Source organism: Ascaphus truei, chromosome 2, assembly GCF_040206685.1.
Source record: "Ascaphus truei isolate aAscTru1 chromosome 2, aAscTru1.hap1, whole genome shotgun sequence".
NCBI classification, from domain to species: domain Eukaryota; kingdom Metazoa; phylum Chordata; class Amphibia; order Anura; family Ascaphidae; genus Ascaphus; species Ascaphus truei.
The window spans coordinates 86,565,963-86,590,583 of record NC_134484.1 but is presented as its reverse complement, the minus strand read 5'-3'; the positions used below and the strand labels follow the sequence as shown (position 1 = coordinate 86,590,583).

The 24,621-nt window shown below is 46.8% G+C and overlaps 1 protein-coding gene across 1 annotated transcript in view; it reads right to left on the bottom strand.

Annotated features, from left to right (window-relative positions):
* IL7 (interleukin 7) overlaps positions 1-18,193 on the bottom strand; it is a 90,542-nt gene extending 72,349 nt beyond the window's left edge. Inside the window, exon 1 of the mRNA XM_075583059.1 lies at positions 17,929-18,193. Coding sequence (XP_075439174.1) covers positions 17,929-17,938 — 10 coding nt within the window. The 5' untranslated portion in view covers positions 17,939-18,193. The remainder of the gene's footprint in view (positions 1-17,928) is intronic.
* Positions 18,194-24,621: the final 6,428 nt, after the last annotated feature.

Sequence of the window (24,621 nt, the reverse complement as noted above, 5' to 3'; positions counted from 1 at the left end):
CACTCACAGTAGCTTCTTGAGTGACATGGGCGGCGGTGGGACTCGGCCTGTGTGTTACAATCATGGATTCAGACCTGGTACCTACTTCCTTGTACTTAAGGAGCTGCACTGCTAAATGCAGTCAGTGCCACTACCTCTTTGAGAGAGGCTGGTCTACCCTAACAACTGTGGAGGGCTCTGCCAAATTTGTACTCCTTCCCCTAGGGGAGTGTGGGGCGGGGGGGGGAGGGAGAGAGACTATACCATTTACTCCACTAGGGAGTAAGGGAAGAGCATTGACTGCTTTGGGTGCCCTTGGCCTGGAGTGGAGGTCCAGGGTACATCCTGAGGGTGAAGGCCTAAGGAGTGAGCTGTGCATGCTCTAACATCTGCCAGTGCACAAAATAAAGTGATCCTGTTTGAAATATATCCTCCTGCCTGAGACTACAATCTATCAGGGGGAGTGGAAATGAGTTCTCCTGCAGAAATTGTCTCCACATCCCTGGAGCCTGCAAGTGAAGAGAATCAGATCCTGTCCCAGAAGCCTGCCCTGTTCTCTTCCACAACACCGTGGGAGACTAAGATCTACTGTAAGCCAGCAGGTATGCACCACACCACACCATGTAGTAGAGAAAACTCCCAGAGAGGCGGGGGGGGGGGGAGGGGGGGTGGTGGTTGGAAACACTGCTACACAAGTAAAAAAAAAGGGACAGAGTAGAGGTGCAGATATTCTCCAAAGTGGAGTAGGCCTTTATTTTGTTTATTTTGAGTGTTTTTGCCATGTTAAAGGAACTGGCGCAATAAAGCCTCATTTTAGTTTCACCTTTAAATGGTCTCCATTGCCTACCTCTGCACACATCTCTTACACCCCCCCCCCCTTTTTTATGTATACAGAAAGTTTCAAGATTGGTCACCCCTGCCTGAGAGGTACTAGATATTCTTCTTATCCCTATTATTATATATTCTCTCTGCATTAGTGGTATGTATATATTTTAGGTTTACATCATTATGTATAAATATATTTTTGCTTAATTGTATGTTTATGATATTTTCCTTTCTCTTCCCCTTTTCCTCATTAGTCTGCCATTATTGTAATTGCTGATCCGATTGGATCCTTCATACCAAGTGGCTAGCCCACTTGGTATGCAGACCACTAGGTGCAATGGTATCCCGTATTACTTGCAATGGTATCCCGTATTACTGACCAGAAAGGTAAGTAAAAAGCTTGCCCTACGTACATAACCCTTCAATTAATGGAAGGTAGGTGTCATTCTGACGTCACGCATTACGCAACATACACTCCGTCCACCACAGATACTGGTAGCCGGCTGCTTTTCACGGGGTCTTACCACAGTACCCCCGTTTCTGATTCCACGCAACTGCAGCACTAAAACGCTTTGTGGCGTCAGGACCACACCTGGGGACAGATCAGCATAAGCTGTCAGACTTTCCTTCCCTTGATTGTAGGGTTATGTACTGTATGTAGGGCAAGCATTTTACTTACCTTTCTGGACAGTACTTGACATTCACTTGAGTCGACCCTCAAAGGTATACTGTGTTGCGGTAACCATCAATGTAAATTATGCACACACTGAGGGCACTTCATACAGTAATTACGGATACCACTTCATCTAATGGTCTGCATACCAATCAGATCAGCAGATCAGCCGTGTATGGCGTGTGCATCACTAGAAGATATTAGTGACGATACCGGGACCCCCCTGAGCAGCATCTCTCTCCTCTCTCTCCCCATCTGGGGAGGAGTTAAGTGAACTAGCCACTAATTCAGTGGCACTTCATAAAACGCAATGACCCAGCATGGATTAGCATATACAGGCATTGACCCTTTTAGCTGTACTGTGGATTATGTATCCCACTTGGGTTTATATTTACTGCGGACTGTCCCCAATTTATTTTATCTTTCATTTTCATTAAAATTCTGGTGTTATCAGCGTTCATATATTCAATTACCAAACACAGGGGATAGTCTTGCTCTCAAGTCCTAGGGCTATCATGATTCGGCATAGCCTCATACAGTATATGATACCTAAACTCAGCCTATTGTATCTACTGTATAACTGATTTTAATAGTGTCAACGGTTGGGTATCCATGCACGCAAAGCTGGGGCCTTTCTGCCATCTCCTCACCTCAGGAGATACTGTACTTATCTGACAGGGTTTTGCTTTTTTGTTCTAACTGTATTCAACCTAGTGTACCGACCTAACCACCATTTATTCATCAAAGGTCCAGTACAGTGGGTACCACACCTTTTGGTTTTTCTGTTTGTAAAAAAAAAAAAAGAAAGAACAGAAAAGCATCCCTCACTGTCAGCAATCTGCATTCCCATTTACTGCACCTGATAAGGTGCTAACATATTACAAAATGCACTACAATTGAGGTGTAAAAGGCAATAACAATAAGACATACAGCAAATAATACAACATTGACATATACTTGGACAATGGGTACAATTGATGCTGTTGTGAGAAGACTATAAAAAAAAGGAAAAATGTAGAAAAAAGGTATAGCGTGTGTGAAAGAGATTAAGATTCAGAGACTGCTTGCCATGAAGCAGGTATCAGGAAACGTTACCGGACGATGCTGTAGGTGCCTTGGTTGAGGTAAGAGAAATTGGAATGGGGGATGTACCCTGTAAATAGGTTCAAACAGAAAACAACACCTGACTCTGCAACTACGTGTAGCCAATTTCATTGTTCCTAGTGCTAAGACAACATATCCTGTTAAAGCAAGACCAAAAAAAGTACAGAATTTCTAAAGGTTTGAATGGCAGTGATAACAACATATCCCACTAAAACTCAGATCCACAAGAAAGTGCTAAGTTTTAGCACGCCATTCACTCCCATTCATATGCATGACAAAAGACAGCATGGAGCCTTAGGCAAAGTGTGGCATGACCGCAAGGCCCTGGCTCACCACACCCCCACCTCTCACCACACCCCCACCTTTTTCTCCTGCCCCCTTTATCCCCTCTTGGTCACTGGCGAGACCCTGGAGGGGGGGGCAGCTGGAATTAAAGACAGGCAGTGAGGGGTCATGGAGACAAAAACACAGCGCACAACGCAAATAGTGAATTATGAAAGTAACAAGTGTATATTAAAATAGGGGATAAATATTCTGCGTACATCAAGGTATTAGGACATAAACATTGAGTGTGTTAAACACACAAGTTACCATTCGGCAGCCGCTCATACAGGAGTCAGGAGTATGTTTCCCTTGGCAGGCGTCTGGGACAGCAGCTGCGATGCTTTTCCTTCCTAGGAACACCTCTGCATTCGGTCACCGTCTCTGTGGGAAACTCCCCTCTGGTCAGCTGGGTTCCAGACGGATCGAGCAATCTGCAGCCTGCAGACGCACTGGGGGGGTCCCCGGATTGGTCAGTGAGGACCTGGGTGGTTCGCAGAGCTCTCCGTTTAGTGCAGCCACAAGCAGGGGTGAATTGGCTGCGAAGTGACGTCACAGTGGCGATTTCAAAAGTACACAGCAAAAGCGGAAAAAAGTCTCTAAAGTGCCCAAATTGCACACATAGGATAGAGTAGCAATAAAACACTTGGCCAATTACATCCTACATGTTTCGTAGTCACAACTACTTCATCAGGGGTAGGTGTTTTATTGCTACTCTATCCTATGTGTGCAATTTGGGCACTTTAGAGACTTTTTTCCACTTTTTCTGTGTACTTTTGAAATCGCCACTGTGACGTCACTTCGCAGCCAGTTCACCCCTGCTTGTGGCTGCACTAAACGGAGAGCTCTGCAAACCACCCAGGTCCTCACTGACCAATCCGGGGACCCTCCCAGTGCGTCTGCAGGCTGCAGATTGCTTGATCCGTCTGGAGCCCAGCTGACCAGAGGGGAGTTTCCCACAGAGACGGTGACCGAATGCAGAGGTGTTCCTAGGAAGGAAAAGCATCGCAGCTGCTGTCCCAGACGCCTGCCAAGGGAAACATACTCCTGACTCCTGTATGAGCGGCCGCCGAGTGGTAACTTGTGTGTTTAACACACTCAATGTTTATGTCCTAATACCTTGATGTACGCAGAATATTTATCCCCTATTTTAATATACACTTGTTACTTTCATACTTCACTATTCGCGTTGTGCGCTGTTTTTTTGTCTCCATATCTTCAGTGTTTGGGGGGTGCCGAGCCACCCCCTGTTTAATAGCAGCAGACGCTTTCTACATCACATTACACGGTTATGTAATTTTTTTTTTATTTTTTCACACTGTGGTTTTTTTGTGGTTTTACCAGTTGAGTAAAAATTAGAAGGGTATATGTTAATACACATTGTATCACTGATTATATTAGAGGTTTATTAGTTGCGCACGATATATTTTGTTTATCAGTGAGGGGTCATGCCGTGCCCCTCACTGTGTTTTTCCCTCCCTTCCCTTTGTCATTCAATTCTGTTCTGTGTGAGTTATACTTGTAATTAATATATTTATATTGGAGGTGTCTGTTGGGGTTATATTGCCGCGGTGGGTGTTTGGGGATAAGTGCAGGGTAACCTTGCCAGATGGGGCTCAGTTACAGTAATGCCTGGTGGTGGCATGGTTGTGGAGTGGGCAGAGCTCATCGTGCTTTGAGTACCTGGGGCCCACCTTGAGGCTGATGTGGGGTCAGCAAACGGGCCATGATTTAAGCGTCATTGGCCTTACCTGTGGGTGGAGCACTCTGGCAGGGTTAGCACCTTCCCTTTTGCTGTATGTGAATAAAAGTCGCGGCCATTTACCTTCAGACATCTGTGTTTGTGCTTTATGTGCGGGATGTTGGGGGGGAAACAGCATCACAGCCTCTGAAGTCAAGAAGCTGGCTACATCTGCACTTCTTAAATGATCCCTTTTTGTTAACAAATCATAACATAATGTTAACATTCACAAGCCACCCGGTGTTTGCCTCACAAATGCCCCTATTCAATATGCCGTGCAGCAGCTTCCTCCTACTAGACAATAGATCAGCTTTATAAAAATAAAAAATAAGTAAGAGCAAAATGTTACTCTGGGAAATCTGTTCATAGCATATTCAACAGGCTCAACAATTCAGAATGTGATCGCTCCATAACAGCAGAAATCAAACAAAACCAGAAATGCAACATAATCCTAGTGTACCTTACAACAAAGTCTCAACAGAATGCAAATGAATTCAGTGAAACCGTGCATTTTATTGATTTTGGCTTGCAATGCATTTCTGAAAGATCACCACATAGTCAATAATCCTGACAAGTTTTTCCTGCTTTTTAAAAAGAGCACATGCTATCAGTTGAAATAAGAATCTCATTTAACATCAGCACGCCTGCATGATTAATTATTGTCTAAAGACAAGGAGAAATCCTGTTGCAGCATTGCAAACTGTTTCATTCTTATAGTAAAAAAGAAAACTACAAAAGCTGTTGATACATAATTAATAAGAACACTTTCGAGCTATGAGTGCGTCACTTACCAAGATATCATGAATGCTGCAATAATGTTTCTACTTATCTACACAAAGGAGGTGCCCTGAGTGAGACAGCTCCCTGCTTGTCTGAATGAACTGATATAAATATATATATAATATTTTACCAGGGAAAAAATATATTGTTGCCTCTCGTTCTCAAGTATGTCCTGATTACAACAAAGGCCGTGCTTATACCCAATGCGGTCAGGCACGCGATGGCGCGCGCCGCCAAAGCAAATGCATGTTTTGCACTAAGTGTGTGCGACCGCGCGCGAGGCAGCCAAGCGCGCAAATTTAGAGCAGATCCAAGAAATTGATTTTCTGAAGCGGCGCCCGCATCACGTGAGCAGTTCAGCCAATGAGGGTGAATCACTCATGTGACATCATGGCCACGCCTCCCAATGTCGCCTGTCTGCAGTGCAGGTTTCGGGCACGCGCATCGTCCTGAGGGAGCAGGTGCGCCCTGCCGGAGCGGGTATAATCGCAGTCTATCAGAGCATTCCTTTTGTTCCCAGAGCTGATCGCAATGTAGTTTTCTCTAGAATCTACAGTAACTCCAAGCTGCCTCCATATATATCTTTCCAGCGCTGAACCTTTTGCTCTCTGAGGCTGTCCTGGAACTAGATTCCATATTCCTCTGTCTTCCCCTTTAGTTATGGGATTCATTTCTCCCTTCTTTAGTTGCCTGTCAGTTTCCCCTGTCCCAGCAGCAACGCTGTATGTAAAATGCAACATTATTGCAACATGTCGTTTACACAGCCTGTGTTGGTTGCCTGCAGCTCATATTCTCCTAGCTGAGAGTGGGCTATTCCTACCCCCCTGTCCTTGCTGACAGTTAGTATAGTCCCACTTCCTATCTAGTGTGACCCTTACTCCTCATTTCCTTTTGACCCTGGACTCTGAGTGAGTAACTGCCTGCTATCACCCCAGCAAGGCCTTTTTGTTTTACACTGTCTCATTATTGATACACTGCACATCAGACAGAGAAGCCCTCTCTCCCCACACTCCATCTACAAGCACCTATCTCCCTGTGTTTTCCCTCAATAAAACCAAGAAAGAGAAAAGGACTTGTTTGTGCTTTGGAAGAGGTGAGACACGAGTTAAGCTACCTGGAGTCATTCATACACCATTCGTGACCCTGGCTTCAGGATAGTAAAACAAAGACCTGTGTTGGGGAATCACACAGCAGCTACTACTCAAAGACTTTATGCTATACAGAATAGTCCCTGCACACAAGGCAGCAGCTTTGCAAACAGACTGTACACACAAACCTAACTGCCTTTTTCTCTGTCTGAGTCCACCCGCTGCTCAGCCCCACAGTGAGGAGCCTACGGACACCTGTAAGTACAGCTACCCCAACGCTGCACGCTGCAGGACACCGCTCGGCACCATCTGAGACAGACGCCCTACGCTGACAAGGTAAAAGACCGCACGCCACACGCACTGGCAAAAGGCCTACACACACCTACAGCATGGCAGAACTCAGAGCCTCACCAGACATCACGCAGGAAAGCGATCTCTCAGACACAGAGACCGCTGCGCATCTGCAACAGGCGCAGGCAGGCGCAAGGCCCAAACGGACAGTCACACTGACACAAAAGGGCCGCGAAAAATATGAGAGCGACATTGAAGCGCACCGCGCTAAATTAGAGTTGGCCTGGGAAACAACCGCATTGGAGTTACGCAATGTCGTTAGTATTGGCGATAATGCACAACAGCTCGCGCAGGCAATTATTCAAATAAAGTCTGATCACTCGTGCTACCAAGGGCTGTCAGAAACATACATCACCTACTTGACCAGAACCAACACCGGCGAAAGCCTGCAAGAAAGAGACTTACAAAATAACATTGATCTTGCACGTGACAGCCGCGTGCGGGCCGCCATCACAGACGCTCAAAGCGTGAGAAAAGAGCTCCTCCTGGAGACTGCATCGCAGCGCTCAAGCATATCCAGGCACTTATCTAGATCAGCAAGATCAGCGCAGTCTAACGCGTCCAGTGCAAGCACAAACGCTACCAAGGCGCGAGCCGCCGCAGAGGCCGCACGTGCCAGGGCTGAATATAGTCGCAGAGAGGCAGCCGTAAGGACAGAAAGAGCGCGCATAGAAGAGGAGGAGCAGAATGCCGCTGCCAACGCCGCCGCCGCTGCCACTGCCGCCGCTGCCAATGCCGCCGCTGCAGCTACCGCCGCCGCTGCAAATGCCGCCGCTGCCGCGGCGCGTAAAAAGGCCGAATTGGACGCGGATCTAGAGGCACTAAATCAAGAGAAGGAAGCCGCCGCCGCTATAGCCCAAGCCGAAGTCCTAGAAGCAGCCGCGCAACAGGACGGCGGGGAGCAACCGTACAGACGGATTGCCTCAGAGGATCCGGCCCGACGCACTGAAGACTACGTAAGGAGCCTCTTCAGTGTAAACACCAGCGCACCATCTCAACACGGATGGAGCGACTCCACAGATACCGAAGACCTGCTAGGTCCACGAGGAGAAGACGCTGCTCCGTCAATGGTACATGCTGCCTGGGATAGCCACAGCCACAAGAGTGATCCACACGCCAGCGCGCACACGGATGCACCACAACAGGCTCGCAATCCAGGTACACCCACGCGGGAGAAAACAGCCCCTCACACTGGCCAGCAGCCATCACGCATCCACGCCAAGGAAGAGGCGACCGCACAGACTGTCCCAGCAACTACCTCAGAACGGGGCAAACGCGCCGACGTCTCAGGTCTGACAGACATAGCCAAGTACATGATCCGGCGCGACTTGGTGCACGCAGGACTCATCAGCTTCGACGACCGCCCTGAGAACTACCGGACGTGGAAGTTCGCGTTCAAAGACGCAATCGACAGCTTGGACTTCTCAGCAAGGGAAGAGCTCAACCTGTTAGTTAAGTTCTTGGGGAACGTATCCAGGGAGCAAGCGCAGAGACTTCGGACGGCAAACGCACATCAACCCCAAGTAGGTCTGGACCTAGTGTGGGAAAGGCTAGAAGAGACCTATGGCAGCCCTGAAGCAGTCGAGGATTCACTCTTCAAAAGAATCGAGAGCTTCCCCAAGATCACGAGTAAAGACTACTCGAAGTTACGAGATCTTGGAGACCTGCTGCAAGAACTGGAGTTCGCAAGGAAAGACCATTCCTTAATAGGTCTCAACGCCCTAGATTCAGCTCGTGGAGTGAGACCCATCCTGGAGAAGCTACCCTTCAACCTCCAAGAAAGGTGGCTTTCACAAGGTTCCAAATACAAAAGGGAGAAGCAGGTTGTCTTCCCCCCATTCTCATTCTTCGTGAGCTTCATCTGCGAAGCGGCAAAGACAAGAAACGACCCCAGCTTCGTCTTAGGGGCGCAAACCACATCCAGCGTTAGCCACCCGAGGAACGAAAGGTCAACAGCAAGGTGCAAGGACTCCAGAACACCCATCTCGGTCCACAGGACGGACGTGCCCCCTACGACCCACGCGAGTCCCAGCCAGACGGCCGACAGGGACAAAAAAACAAGGGACCTTAACAAAGAATGCCCTATCCACAAAAAGCCGCATCCACTTAACAAGTGCTTCGGATTCAGGATGAAACCCATAGAGGAGCGAAAGAACCTACTCAGGGAATGGGGAGCCTGTTTCAAATGTTGTGCTTCCACAACTCATTTATTCAAGGACTGCAAAGAAGCTATGAAATGCACAGAGTGCGATAGCGACAGGCACATAGCCGCTCTACACCCGGAAGCTATGAAGCCCAAAGCAAGCAAAGCCCCTAACCCTCCGACAAAGCAGGGCGGGGAGGAAGAAGTGGGAGACACACCCCCCCCGACGTCAGTAGCATCCAAATGCACAGAAGTATGCGGAGGAGGAGACGACGGTAGATCTTGCTCTAAAATATGTCTGGTAGCAGTGCACCCAGAGGGACAACCCCAAAGAGCCAAACGGATGTATGCAATCATCGACGACCAGAGCAACCGATCGCTGGTCAGGTCAGAATTCTTCGATATGTTCGGCATACAAGACAGTACTTCTCCTTACACTCTCAGAACGTGCGCAGGGCGAATGGAGACTACAGGGAGAAGAGTGAATGGCTACACCATATGCTCAATAGACGGCAAAGTGAGCATGCCCCTTCCCACACTCATCGAGTGCAATCACATGGCGGAAGATAGGACTGAGATCCCCACGCCAGACGTGGCGCGACACCATCCCCATCTAAAAACCATTGCCGATCATATCCCACCACTAGACGAAGATGCCCAGATCCTGCTGCTACTTGGCAGAGACATCATGAGAGCACACAAGATCCGCGAACAGCGAAATGGGGACCACAACGGCCCAAGCGCCCAAAGGCTCGATCTAGGATGGGTGGTAGTTGGAGAAGTATGCATAGACAGGATACGAGGACCCGACAACGTAGGCGCCCTACAGACGAACTTGTTGGAGAACGGTCGTATATCCCACTTCAAACCTTGTCTGAACCACTTTCAGGTCCACGAGAAGCTCGAGACCAAAAGGAACTACGGAGACGCGCCTGTGGCAAGAAAATACCCCAATGACCTAGGGAGTACAGTGTTCCAGACAACAAAGGACGACGACAAACAGGCGCCATCAATGGAAGACAAAGAATTCTTGAGGTTAATGGATAAGGAGCTCTTCAAGGACGAATTGGGCAGTTGGGTGGCCCCACTACCTTTCCGCTCGCCAAGAAGACGCCTCCCAAACAACAGAGACCATGCTATGTCTAGGCTCGCTTCGCTCCGCCGTAACCTACAAAGGAAACCGGAGACCAAGGAACACTTTGTGGCCTTCATGCAAAAAATCTTCCACAGTGGCCATGCAGAGTCGGCGCCCCCAATGAAAGAAGGCGAAGAATGCTGGTACCTCCCGTCGTTTGGCGTCTACCACCCCCAGAAACCTGGCCAAATCCGAGTGGTATTCGACTCCAGCGCTCAGCATCAGGGAGTCTCCCTAAACGATGTTCTCCTCACCGGGCCGGATCTGACGAACAGTCTTCTGGGAGTGCTGATCCGCTTCCGCAAGGAACCTATCGCCGTAACCGCAGACATTCAACAGATGTTCCACTGCTTCCTTGTGCGAGAAGACAACCGTAACTACCTAAGATTCCTGTGGTACCAAGATGACGACGTAGAAAAAGAAATCACGGAGTACCGCATGAAAGTACATGTCTTCGGGAACAGCCCATCACCTGCAGTGGCAGCCTACGGCCTCAGAAGAACGGCCCAAGACGGAGAAGCAGAGTTCGGGAAAGACGCCAGGAGCTTCGTCGAAAGAGACTTCTATGTGGACGACGGATTAAAATCAGTTCCCACCGAAGAAGAAGCCGTAGATCTACTCAAGAGGACACAAAAGATGTTAGCGAAGGCCAACCTAAGGTTGCACAAAATAGCTTCCAATAGTGCCACAGTGATGAAGGTGTTTCACGCAGATGATCAAGCACCAGATCTCAAGAATTTGGATCTGGGGACCGACACGCCTCCCATTCAGCGGAGCCTAGGGATAAGCTGGAATCTTAAAACAGACACCTTTACGTTCCAGGTAGCCATCGAAGAAAAACCCTTCACACGTCGCGGAGTCCTGTCCACCGTTAACAGTCTCTACGACCCGCTAGGATTCGTGGCTCCTGTCACTATACAAGGGAAGTCCCTCCTCAGAGAAATGTCCTTCGAAAAACAGGAATGGGACACCCCACTACCTCCAGAAAAACGGAAAGAGTGGGAAACGTGGAAACACTCCCTGAAGGCCCTCGAGCAACTTCAAATCCCACGCCCCTATTCACCTATATCTCTCACCGCCGCACACAGCAAAGAGCTTTGCGTGTTCTCAGATGCCTCCACCAAAGCTATAGCAGCCGTGGCCTACCTAAAAACCACGGACGTGGATGGAAGTTGCCACATCAGGTTCATCCTTGGCAAAGCTAAGCTGGCGCCACAACCTGACCATACTATACCCAGACTCGAGCTGTGTGGTGCAGTGCTAGCAGTAGAACTGGCGGAGCTTATCGAGAATGAGATGGACAGCAAACCAGATGCCGTCAAACTCTACACAGATAGCAAGGTGGTACTGGGATACATCTACAATAAGAAAAGGAGATTCTACGTATACGTAGCTAACCGCGTAGAAAGAATCAGGAAGTCAACCCAACCAGAACAATGGCACCACGTGCCCACAGAGCAAAATCCCGCAGATCACGCCACCAGATCAGTACCCGCATCTCAACTGCAGAATACGTCGTGGCTCACAGGACCAATGTTTCTTGCGCAGCCTGCGGAAACGCTACCAACCCCAGTTGACGATTTTGAACTCGTGGATCCCGAAAAGGATACGGAGATAAGGCCCCCACAAGTATCCGTGGTACTCACCAATGTATCGCACAAAAACGCATTCGGATCACATCGATTCCAACGCTTCTCAAAGTGGACGGCCCTTCTGCGAACAGTAGCCCATCTCGGGCATATAGCCTCCTCCTTCCGCCAGACACCAGACGGTAAAACTACCGGTTGCCACGGCTGGCACATCTGCAAAGAGCTGCGCACCGTAGAGGAAATTACAAAGGCTAAGGAAACTGTTCTCAGTCATGTTCAAAGGGAAACATATGCGGAAGAGATCAATTGCATTCGCGGAAAGAAGAGTGTTAACAAAAAGAGTCCACTTTGGAAGTTGAATCCCTTCATCGACAACGACGGCCTCATGAGAGTAGGAGGCCGCCTCAATAAGTCCCAACTGAGCAGGGAGGAAAGCAACCCTCTTATCATCCCTGGCCGGCATCACATCGCCACTTTGTTGGTGCGCCACTACCACGAACAAGTCATGCATCAGGGACGACACTTCACCGAAGGCGCCATTAGGGCGGCGGGCATTTGGGTCGTTGGCATGAAAAGGTGCGTGGCCAGTAATCTCCACAAATGTGTTAGGTGCCGAATGCTGAGAGGCAAAAGCCAAGACCAAAGGATGGCGGATCTACCTGTCGACAGACTTAATACAGAACCCCCCTTTACCTATGTAGGACTTGATGTATTTGGGCCCTGGATGGTCATCTCGCGTAGAACTAGGGGCGGACTAGCAAACAGCAAACGATTGGCGGTACTCTTCACCTGCATGAGTATGCGAGCGATACACATCGAGGTTATAGAATCTATGGATGCTTCAAGCTTCATAAATGCCCTCAGAAGGTTCTTTGCAGTCAGAGGACCAGTTAAACAAATACGCTCCGATTGTGGTACCAATTTCGTTGGAGCATGTAAGGAATTACAAATAGACACTAAAGATAATAGAGACAATAGTATCAAAAGATACTTGCGCGACCAAGAGTGCACGTGGACATTCAACCCTCCTCACTCCTCTCACATGGGCGGAGCATGGGAACGCATGATCGGGGTAGTCCGGCGTATCTTGGACTCTATGATGCTAAAAAGCAACCTGACTCGACTCACTCACGAAGTGTTAACCACATTCATGGCCGAAATATCAGCGATAATCAATGCTAGGCCTTTGATTCCAGTGTCAACGGATCCAGAATCGCCAAGTATTTTGACGCCAGCAATGCTGCTAACCCAGAAAGTAGGGAACATCCCCACCCCAGTCGAAGGCTTCCACTCTAAAGATATGTACAAGCGACAGTGGAGACAGGTGCAGCACTTGGCTAACACATTTTGGGATCGCTGGAGACGCGAGTATCTAATGACACTCCAAGAACGCCATAAATGGCAAACGGTTAAACCGGACATCCAAGTAGGAGACGTGGTTTTGTTGAAAGACAAACAGGTAACAAGAAACGAGTGGCCCATGGGACTTATAATCAAAACCTTCCCAAGCGAAGATGAAAGGGTCCGCAAAGTGGAAGTTCGGGTGACCCAGAATGGGGTCGTTAAGACTTTTTTGAGACCTATCACAGAGACTATCCTCCTAATGCCAAAATCGGACTATCACAAAGAAGAACTGGCTACCAGTTCTATGGACTCTGAGAGACATTGTGGTGCATCAAGCTAACCTAGAGCTGTGCATTCACCTACCTTACCGAGATGGCAAGGACTTAAGCTGGTGGTACCGGACGGTATCCCATCGTTATGTGGACATGAGTTTTGCATGTTATGTTGTATTGCACATATGTTCCACACATACCTAAAATAGTGGTATCTCCAGATACCAGACGGGGAGTGTCCTGGAACTAGATTCCATATTCCTCTGTCTTCCCCTTTAGTTATGGGATTCATTTCTCCCTTCTTTAGTTGCCTGTCAGTTTCCCCTGTCCCAGCAGCAACGCTGTATGTAAAATGCAACATTATTGCAACATGTCGTTTACACAGCCTGTGTTGGTTGCCTGCAGCTCATATTCTCCTAGCTGAGAGTGGGCTATTCCTACCCCCCTGTCCTTGCTGACAGTTAGTATAGTCCCACTTCCTATCTAGTGTGACCCTTACTCCTCATTTCCTTTTGACCCTGGACTCTGAGTGAGTAACTGCCTGCTATCACCCCAGCAAGGCCTTTTTGTTTTACACTGTCTCATTATTGATACACTGCACATCAGACAGAGAAGCCCTCTCTCCCCACACTCCATCTACAAGCACCTATCTCCCTGTGTTTTCCCTCAATAAAACCAAGAAAGAGAAAAGGACTTGTTTGTGCTTTGGAAGAGGTGAGACACGAGTTAAGCTACCTGGAGTCATTCATACACCATTCGTGACCCTGGCTTCAGGATAGAGGCACAGACTATAAATGCCAATGACCATAAAATGCTAGTTAGCAATATATTTAGAATATCCAAACCAATGTCATTTTGTTAACTACTGTACGTTTAATAACACTACTGAATATGTTTTTTTCAGAAATACTTGCACAGCATACAGTAAATGACACAAATGTAATCTCCTTCCCATTGCTGTTTGATAGAAGAAACCTAAATCTCTTGGATTGTAATCACTGTGCTTGCTTCTTATATTCCCAGAAACCCTAGTGAGTAACAATAAAATTGTGGAACTTAAAGATTCACTAGGTAAAAAGAAGGAATGTCCCCAATTTACACTGGGATTCAGTCACCGTAATAGGGAATAAGATCTCTAGAGCAAAGCTTTACTACATTAGCACTCAACTCCAGTCCTCAAAGGGCCATCAACACATTTAGGTTTTAAGGATATCGCTGCTTCAGCACAGGTGGCTCAATCAGTAGCGTTTCATCACATGTCTTTGCTCTGAATGAGCAACCTGTGCTGAAGCAGGGATATCCATTGAGGACCAGAATTGGCTATCCCTGCAATAGTCCAATGTCCGCTTTGAATTTCCCTCCAGTATTTCTCCAAAATCACATTGCTTTACTGGAAGAAAGGTACCAGAAAGTTGTGGGTAATTCCCAAACGCTTACCGAAAACATAAACATGCAAGTAAACTAAATGCACCCTATGCCAAAACATGTTAGCAGAACACAAACAACACTTATTCTGAGTAAATGTATTCTTCCAAAGCATTTGGGTTGATTTAATTTAGACAGCTTTTCCAGGAGGAGGAAGAGAGGAGAGCCGCTCTACATTCACTTCTACACTCATGCAAACGTTAGAGGACACCGCTCTATACGGCCAGAGCCTGGTAACTGTGTGATATTAGTTTCTAGTACACTGTATAATAATAATAAGGGTTATAATAAATAGTTTCTGGTAGTACTACTGTATGAACGTACATTGCTTCTTAAAAGGAAACTTATTTTTTAAAGCAGCACCCCCGCCCCTTTTCTAAATTGATTAAATGGTATTTGAACGGGGGGGGGGGGGGGGGGGGAGGTGGTGGGGGATCCCTTGGATTTAGCTGCGGGATCCCCTGGTTCTAGAGATACATTCTAGTGAAGTTCCAGAGCTGGGATTCCAGAGCTGGCAGTCTAATGAGAAGCTGCAGTGGGTGCGATGTGGTTTCCTATTGGCCCCAATGACCTGCAACACTTGAACGGGCGTTTTGTTTCCCCTGAGTGAGCGGATGGCTTCAGCACCTCTAACTGCCCTGGTACGTATCCCGAGAGCAGTTTGAATCATGTTAAAAAAAAAAAAAACACACAGCAGCAGGGATTGCTGCAATTCTCACAGCCTATAGTAAAAAGAAGACTAATAGCATAGATACAGCCGTTTTAAGCAAGATTCTGCACTTTGCTCTATGCTAGGCACTGAAAATCACCCCATTTATTGAACACAATATATTTAAGACACATTACAACATTCAACAAAGTGCCAAGTGTCGCTATATCTAAAATGGCACAAATTGTGAATATTTTCTTCATGAAAAAAGTGCATGCAATCCGGGTGTGAAATGTAGCATTCGAGGGAGTACACAAAGAATTTGATACATCTACTGCTAATGGGGCTAATGTATTTGAGAAATTCTGCAAAAGCCACAAAATACTGCATAATAGAATCATTTGTAATGTCTGCAGCACTTCTCCTCCTGACTTTATAAAGGGGTTTCTTCTGTATAAGGATCCATACTCAGAGCACCTGTTTCTATTGATCATAGACAATAGCAGGTGTCTCAATGATAGATCTCCTTATCTCATTAAACAGCAGGGTTGCAATAAACACATTTCCACTAACAGGACATATGTTTTACTCCCAGAATTGATCACAATACTGCAAATATTTTCACCGTACACATCTGCCCAGCTCTTTTTCCCATGTCTACACCACAGTGGTTATTCATTAAACTGCGATACTGCCGATCGGGATAACCCTGGACTTCTACCCAGCCCCAATGCCTTCTGATTTCCCAGAAACACCGGAGGGTTACAATAAAAGTCACGTAGGTGTAAGTTTCGTTATGAAAATGTGGGAATTTCCCTTTGTTAGAAGGAATAAAAGAGCGAGAGAGAGAAGCAGCTAGTACTTTCACAGGAGCTGCGGAGGGAACAGGATCTGCGAGCACCGTGGGGAGAGGAGACAAGCAGGGGGACACGGCCAGGGGAGAGGAGACAAGCAGGGGGACACGGCCAGGGGAGAGGAGACAAGCAGGGGGACACGGCCAGGGGAGAGGAGACAAGCAGGGGGACACGGCCAGGGGAGAGGAGACAAGCAGGGGGACACGGCCAGGGGAGAGGAGACAAGCAGGGGGACACGGCCAGGGGAGAGGAGACAAGCAGGGGGACACGGCCAGGGGAGAGGAGACAAGCAGGGGGACACGGCCAGGGGAGAGGAGACAAGCAGGGGGACACGGCCAGGGGAGAGGAGACAAGCAGGGGGACACGGCCAGGGGAGAGGAGACAAGCAGGGGGACACGGCCAGGGGAGAGGAGACAAGCAGGGGGACACGGCCAGGGGAGAGGAGACAAGCAGGGGGACACGGCCAGGGGAGAGGAGACAAGCAGGGGGACACAGCCAGGGGAGAGGAGACAAGCAGGGGAGAGGAGACAAGCAGGGGAGAGGAGACAAGCAGGGGGACACGGCCAGGGGAGAGGAGACAAGCAGGGGAGAGGAGACAAGCAGGGGGACACGGCCAGGGGAGAGGAGACAAGCAGGGGGACACGGCCAGAGGAAAAGACACAGGCAGGGGAGAGGAGACAAGCAGGGGGACACGGCCAGGGGAGAGGAGACAAGCAGGGGGACACGGCCAAGAGGAAAAGACCCAGACAGGTGAGACTCCCAGACAGGGGAGACTCACTCTCTGACAGGAGAGACTCTCAGACAGGTCACTATGGGAAGCACAGATGCAGGTAAGGGGTTGCACGGCAAGCTTAGCACTCATGCACCGAGAAGTATGAGGAGCTTTCCCACTTGAATCGCTTCACAAATGCATGGAAATATATATGCTTCAGACCGCAATCAAAGTCATTACCAAGTGGCATAACATCGAACGGCTTCCCACGTGTGGACCTTTGCCTAATGCCCCCATGAGCCTCCTAAAACAAACAATTGCAAGCTGCACAGGAGAGCCCCTGCACAGGAGAGCCCCTGCACAGGAGAGTGTACAGGAGAGTGCCTGCACAGGAGAGTGCACAGGAGAGCCTCTGAACAGGAGAGTGCACAGGAGAGCCCCTGCACAGGAGAGTGCCTGCACAGGAGAGCCCCTGCAGAGGAGAGTGCACAGGAGAGCCCCTGCACAGGATAGTGTACAGGAGAGTCCCTGCACAGGAGAGTGCCTGCACAGGAGAGAGCACAGGAGAGCCCCTGAACAGGAGAGTGCACAGGAGAGCCTCTGAACAGGAGAGCCCCTGTACAGGAGAGTGCACAGGAGAGTGCCTGCACAGAAGAGCCCCTGCAGAGGAGAGTGCACAGGAGAGTGCCTGCACAGGAGAGTGCCTGCACAGGAGAGCCCCTGCACATTAGAGCCCCTGCACAGGAGAGCGCCTGCAGAGGAGAGTGCACAGGAGAGCGCCTGCAGAGGAGAGTGCACAGGAGAGTGCCTGCACAGGAGAGTGCACAGGAGAGCCCCTGCACAGGAGAGCCCCTGCACAGGAGAGCCCCTGCACATTAGAGCCCCTGCACAGGTGCCCATGGAGGTTTTGGCACAGACCTATCTGTGTTACGGCCCTGCTTACCATTTAACATTGTCTGGGAGGTGATTCTAAGAGACGGTGGATTTTAGTCATGTTGAAATATCCCTGAGACGTTGCTTCCTTCTCGCTGAATCCGTCTCTGTAGGAAGAAGAAAGTGTCCCAGCCAGAGGTGCTGTGGGCGCCTGTGATCTGTCTGCTCTCCTATCTCTGCACACACGCCATGGGCGAGCACTACTTGTCAAAAACTAACCCTGTCCCTCCTATGGGCTTTTCTTTTTCCCATGTGAACTTCCGTCTGCTCAGAGAGTACTTTCACTTTCATGCTTTGTTGGCTCTGAAATTAATGATGCCTTTGCTGACACATTTCCACACATGATATCCAGTAATAATAGTTGTATCAGATCAACCTTACACTTTCACGCCTCCCAACCAAGCTTTTCTGCTGTTTTGTGACAAGTGAGAGTGCATTTTCCACCATGTTAATGACATCAGATGAGCACTGTGCCAGGTTACTTTTATCATTGCACACAACAGGTATCTTACATATTGGACACGTGAAAAGCTCCTATTGTTAGGGGGATCTCATAATACTCAGCTGACTTGGACTGGGCTGTGACAACACTTTTCATGGAGAAGGCAGAAAATAATTCACATTTTAGCTGAAAATCATGGAATCTCTGATTCATTATGTCTGCATTTTTAATTCTGGCTTAAATAAATAAATTATGGTGGATAAAAAAAGTGACAAAAGCCCACCATAGCTGCATGGGAAGCACTGTAGCAGACCTCTTTGAGACATATGAATGTGCTCACACGGAGTGCCGGATTAAGGGGTGGTCTGGCCCGAGGTACCAGAAAGGGATGCCCTCCAACCTCACGGCAGGCCATCCCTAAATGTCCTTACCGCTCAAATCCCCAGGTGCAAGGGCACACCGAGCGGCAGCCGCCCTGATGGCACCTGTGAGCGCATGCACAGGAGGCTTCGCCGCCAGCAGCCAGGACACACCACCAAACCTCCTGCGCATTACGGGAAATGTAAAAAGGTGTCCTGGCTGCTGGCGGCCAAGCAAAGCGTGCCACGCTCGCCCACAGTGTTTTTAATTATTTTGACTATGCATGTATGCTTAAATGTGTGTTTAAAGTCTTTAAAAATTAGATAGATGTAATCGTTGCTATTGTATGTTGTTTTAGAGGTCAGGGGTAGCCTTTGTTGTTAATTGTTTATGCTTCTTGGTACTTATATATTTTCAGAGCCAACATTGCTGAGTTGCAGGTTTGAATTAGTTAATTGTTTAATTGCTAAGGATTGAATGTCAATTGTTTAGGGATGCAATGTTAATTGTTTAGGGATGTCATTATTGAATGGTAATTGATTTATGTTTACCGGATTGGTTACAATAGTATATTTGTTTGGAGTTATCTGTATTTATATTGAAATGTTATTAACATTCATTAGCAGAATGTATATGGTGCATAGATTGTATGCATCATATATTCAATGTTAATGCAATGTGTTGATTGTGATTAGAGGTTTTTGATTGGCATTTTATCTTTCTGATTGTAATATCAGTTAGGATTATGACAGGAAATTACTTGTATTGTAGTGTGTATTAATGGAGAACTGTTATTTTGAGTACTGCATGTTTTTGATAACCCTTCTACATTTATTTGTGTATTGGTTCATCATGTGTGTGTATATATATATATATGTCTCTCTCTCTGTATGTATATATATATATATATATATATATATATATATATATATATATATATATATATATTTGCATGATGAAGGCAATGTACAAATTCATGGGTGAAGGGTGGGTATTGGGCCACTGTGGCATAACCCCTTAATTACCTTGTCAGTTATTATCCAAAATGATATTTAAGGGGTTAATTGATATCTCAATGTAATTGCAATGTATTGGCATTTGTATTGGCGATGTTTTTTGTGGGCAAGACAAAGATGTTGCTGGCAAATGAGACTTCTTGTTGATAAGGTCAGTAGTACTTAATTTATTTGAATATGCTAGTTAATGTTTTTAATAATGGCCAAATAATCTATTATCCCTATCTGGATAATAGTTATTTTGGACATTATTGTACTGTAGGTGTTGGGGGGGGGGGGGGAAGGAATGTATTGAATGTATAGGCCAGGTTTATTTTTTTTACATTCAGGGTTTGTTCCGTGGTTCCGCGTGAGACCTATGGAGACCACCTGCGGGTCTCCTCGGGTATCTCACGGGTATCAGGCTGGTGGTTCCACGGGTGACACATGCGGGGATGAAGCGGTGGCCTCACATCTGTGGGGGCACCGTGGACCCATAGTCTGCGGGGATGAAGCGGTGGTCCCACTTCTGTGGGGGCACCGCCGACCCGTAGGTGCGGGGATGAAGATGTGTGGTCCCACTTCTGTGGGGGCACCGTGGACCCGTAGTGAGCACCCGTGAGTTCCCCAGACCCCCATGGGAACCACCCGAGGCCCCGCAGACACCTGTGGGTCTGACCCGGGGCTCCCAGACATCCTTGGGCCTACCGTGGGGACCCAATTGTGGCCCACGGTGACCCAAGGAGACCACCTGGGGGCCATGGTGCTGGCGGTACTCACCAGCAGGCCTCCAGAACCTGTTTGAAAAGGGCTGCTTGTACCCTGTAGGTCTGCCAGGTGCCCCGCCAGCCCACCGGGGACTCGCGTGGGGCTGCGTTATGAACCCTGTATGTAAAAGGATAAATCTTTTATTTATGGGGGGGCACAGGGGGTGGGTAATGTATTTATTAAATATAATGATGTTTATTGTGGGTCACTGTATTGTTTTTATTGTGGGTACTGGGGTTGGGGGGGTCCCAACGGTATGTGGGTAGGCCTCCCTTGTGGGTAGTGGGTGAGGGGGGTTAGACCTCACTGGGTGAGGGGTTAGTGTGTGAGGGTATGTAGGCGTCCCGAGTGGTGGGTGAGGGTGGGTTAACCCCTTAATGACTGTAGCGGTTAATAACCGCTACGGTGATTAAGGGGTTAGGGGACATTACTTTGGATGTTTTCATTCTTGTGTCTGTTTTGCAGCAGCGGAGGGGGCATGGACAGGATGAAGATGAGGATGGCCTTCATCGTGGCAACCGGTAATGGGTAAGTGCTATATGTATTTAATGTCTTTATTCTTGTTTTTGTATTTTAAATACACAGGGGGTGTATGTTGTTTATTGCCATGTTTATTGGGGGCAATTGTCCCAAATAAACATGCTATTCTGCCTTAACCCTTCTTTGCCTTAGCGGCTATACGCTATGGTAATGAAGCAGCATTTCTGTATTTAAATAATATTGTGCAGGATCAGGGGGTCCCCTGAGCTTTGATTAGTGGCTCAGAGACCCTCTGCTCACTGTACAATATTATTAAAAATACATTGATGCTGCTTCGTTAACGTAGCACATAGCCGCTAAGGTAAAGAACGAGTGTTTATTGATATGTGTGTTTTATTCATACTGTAGATGTGCAGAGGGTCTCCGGAGCTGAAGCGCTTTAGTTTTAGGTCTGGGGACCCCCTGCTTCCCGAGATACAGGCCCCTTTATGGGGTGCCGGTATCCCTCTGCTTGGTTTACATGCCGCGGTCACGTGATCGGGACCTTTAAATGCAGAGGGATACCGGCACCTCATAAAGGGGCCTGTATCTCGGGAAGCAGGGGGTCCCCCGACCTGAAAACAATGCGGTTCAGCTCCGGAGACCCCCTGCACATGTACACTATCAATAAAAATGGTTTTTCAATAATTATTAATGTGCCGATGTTTGCGCAGAGAGAGCAGCGGATCTCTCTCTGCTGCAGACATAACTCGCCAGGGGACGGCTTCTCGGCAGTTTCTCGCCAGGCAGCCGTTTCGCCACCGCTTAATAGCCATTATTTCAAATGGTGGTGGCGCATTCATTCTCCAGGGATTCGGCCCTCCCTGCATACAGCGAGGTTAACACGCCAAAAACCTGGCGAATTGAAACCCTGGCGAATGCAATTTTTCGGCCCTTTCTGCATAGACCCCCTAAGTCTTTGTTCATGCAAGTGCATTATGTCATGGATACACATGCTTTAGAAGGGAAGGGGTTAAATGTATACAGTTATTTTTGAGTCTGCAGCTGTCTAAATTTTTTTATTGGATTTGAATGTTTTTGTAACAAGCCAAAGTGTTTGTTTTGTTTTTTTAAAGTGTAAATGACCAATAATAAAATATAGAATTGTATGGAGGTTGTGAACACTGTATATAGACATTCTATTTTTAGTTCTGGATAATTTTAACATGCTGGCAAAAGATATGTTTGTGAAATCCTTGGTCATTAGGGATGTGTCATTAAGTCTGTGGTCATTAGGTATGTTTGAATTACCTGTACATAAAGCCCACAGTGTGAGATAATGTGGTATCTAGACTAGGGGTTCTCAACTCCAGTCCTCAAGACTGGATACAATCCCCAAATCACATTGAAACCAATAAGGTTGTGTTTCTTTGATACATCTGGAGCACCTTTTGCCTCTGAATTGCACTTTCAGCCTCTGATTGAGCCACCTGTGCTGAAGCTGGGATATCCTTAAAACCTGACCTGTTCCCCTCCCCCACCCCCCCCCCCCCCCCCCAAAAAAAATTGCTCTCTACGGGACAAATAAGGTTGGGGGAACAGGTCAGGTTTTAAGGATATCCCAGCTTCAGCACAGGTGGCTCAATCAGAGACTGAAAGTGCAATTCAGAGGCAAAAGGTGCTCCATATGTATCAAAGAAACAAAACCTTATTGCTTTCAGTGTGATTTTGGGATTTTATCCTGGGATACTGTATATATTGTACAGTGAAGATGTATTGCCCAAGAATGGTACCACTTTTTCTATGAAGCATAAGTCTCATAGACAGACCCCTGTGGTAAAGTTTCCTGGCTGCAAAAGTGGGCTAAAAAATGGCACCTTATTTGTCCCGTAGAGAGCAATTATTTTTTTTGGGGGGGGGGGGGAACAGGTCAAGAGTAACAAGAGAAAAGCACAGATTATGGGGTCTTGTTAGTCAGTATATAACATTCTGACTTAGATATTTACTGGGTAGGGGAATTAAAATGCCCAGAAGCATACATGGTGTATAAAGTCTCTGTTTACATGGAGATACATTAGTCATTGTCAAAGGGAAAGTAGCATAGGAAACAAGGACAGTAATGGAGACTGAACCAAATATTTACTAAATGGTGCTATGGTACTATCCCTTGAAACACCTTCAATTCAACAGGCTGTAAGGTGTCTACAGGGGACCCGAAGGTGTTTTTTGGCAAAGATACACTTAGTAAATATGGACCTATATTTAATGTATAATACGGTTATTTTAGGTAAATTAACATGGCTTAACATACTGTAGTATAACTCTGACCTATTGTCCAATATTTTTGTAGGAAACAGTTAAAATATGCAGTATTGGCTTCCACCCATAAATAAAGTTGTTAAATACATCTCCCTGAATTTAATACTCTCCCCCCTGTTTACACCCATGTCTGAAACAAATGTTCCTGGAATATTTTTTTCAAGTTATTTATTACGGTCATTTACAGGTGAGTATTGACATACAGTGCACCAGACTAATGTTACAGGTATGTCAGCATTCTACAAATATTTGATACAAGTTTCCATCACACATAAGAGCATATAAACTAACATGACCTTTACGATTTATTTATTTTGCATCAAGGATGTAGGGTTAAAATGTAATACTAATCTTTAAAAAAATGTTTGTGTGCGGAGCACGCGCATTTTAAGAGAAACTTCTTTGTCTTTTGTCACTATTTTGTCACAGAAATTGTATTTGTGATGGTAATGTTTTTAATTAAAAATCAAAACACAACTTCAGTGCCAAAATGCAAAGAAGTTTGACTTAGACCTCGTGTTTTAGCTATTTGCGCTTCTATATTTATAGTAACTGTGAATTCCTTGTCTGTGTGTGTGTAAGTCAGTGTGTGTGTCAGCTTAAGCTTATAGGGAGCCATGTTAAAAATGGTTTTGAAGCAAAAAGTGGCACTGTGTGCTCATTTGCATGTCATTTCCCAGAATCCCTTGCTGAAGTGGAAGTGCTGGGTGATAATGGTGAAAGGCGGAGTTGCAGCATACAGCATGAGCATACAGTAATATTTCCATTATATATATATACATTACCATATATTTTTTTTTAATTATATAGCTATTATTAGCACACATTTAATTTTAGTTTCTGAATATTTTATTGCAACCATACCGTGAACATATATCATTTGGTAATGCATATAAGGAAGCACCCATGCTGCATCAATGCTTTTTTTCATGATACAGTACATAGCAATTGACTTCTAAATATGTGCCCCAAGCAAGATGTGGAAAATGTACTGTAGAGAGCAAGACACATTTACAATGATGCACAAAAATGCCACTTTACATTTTGGAGAAAAAAATGAGAAACATTACATTGGGGTTTATTGTAGAATAATGACCAACAAAATCTGTAAAACTATTGGCATCAAATGAATTGCATTTAAAAAATAAGCTGTATGAGACAATAAAGGTATTACAGCTGCTGCTTTAGAGCATTGTGGAGGGCATACAAACACAACATGTATATACATAATAATAATCATAATCATTATAATAATAATAGTACAGAATAGTATGTTCATACTTGGTGGTATAAACAAATGTTGCAACTCTAAACCCTTACTGTATGTATTGTTGTTTCTTCTGGCATTGAATGTGATTTC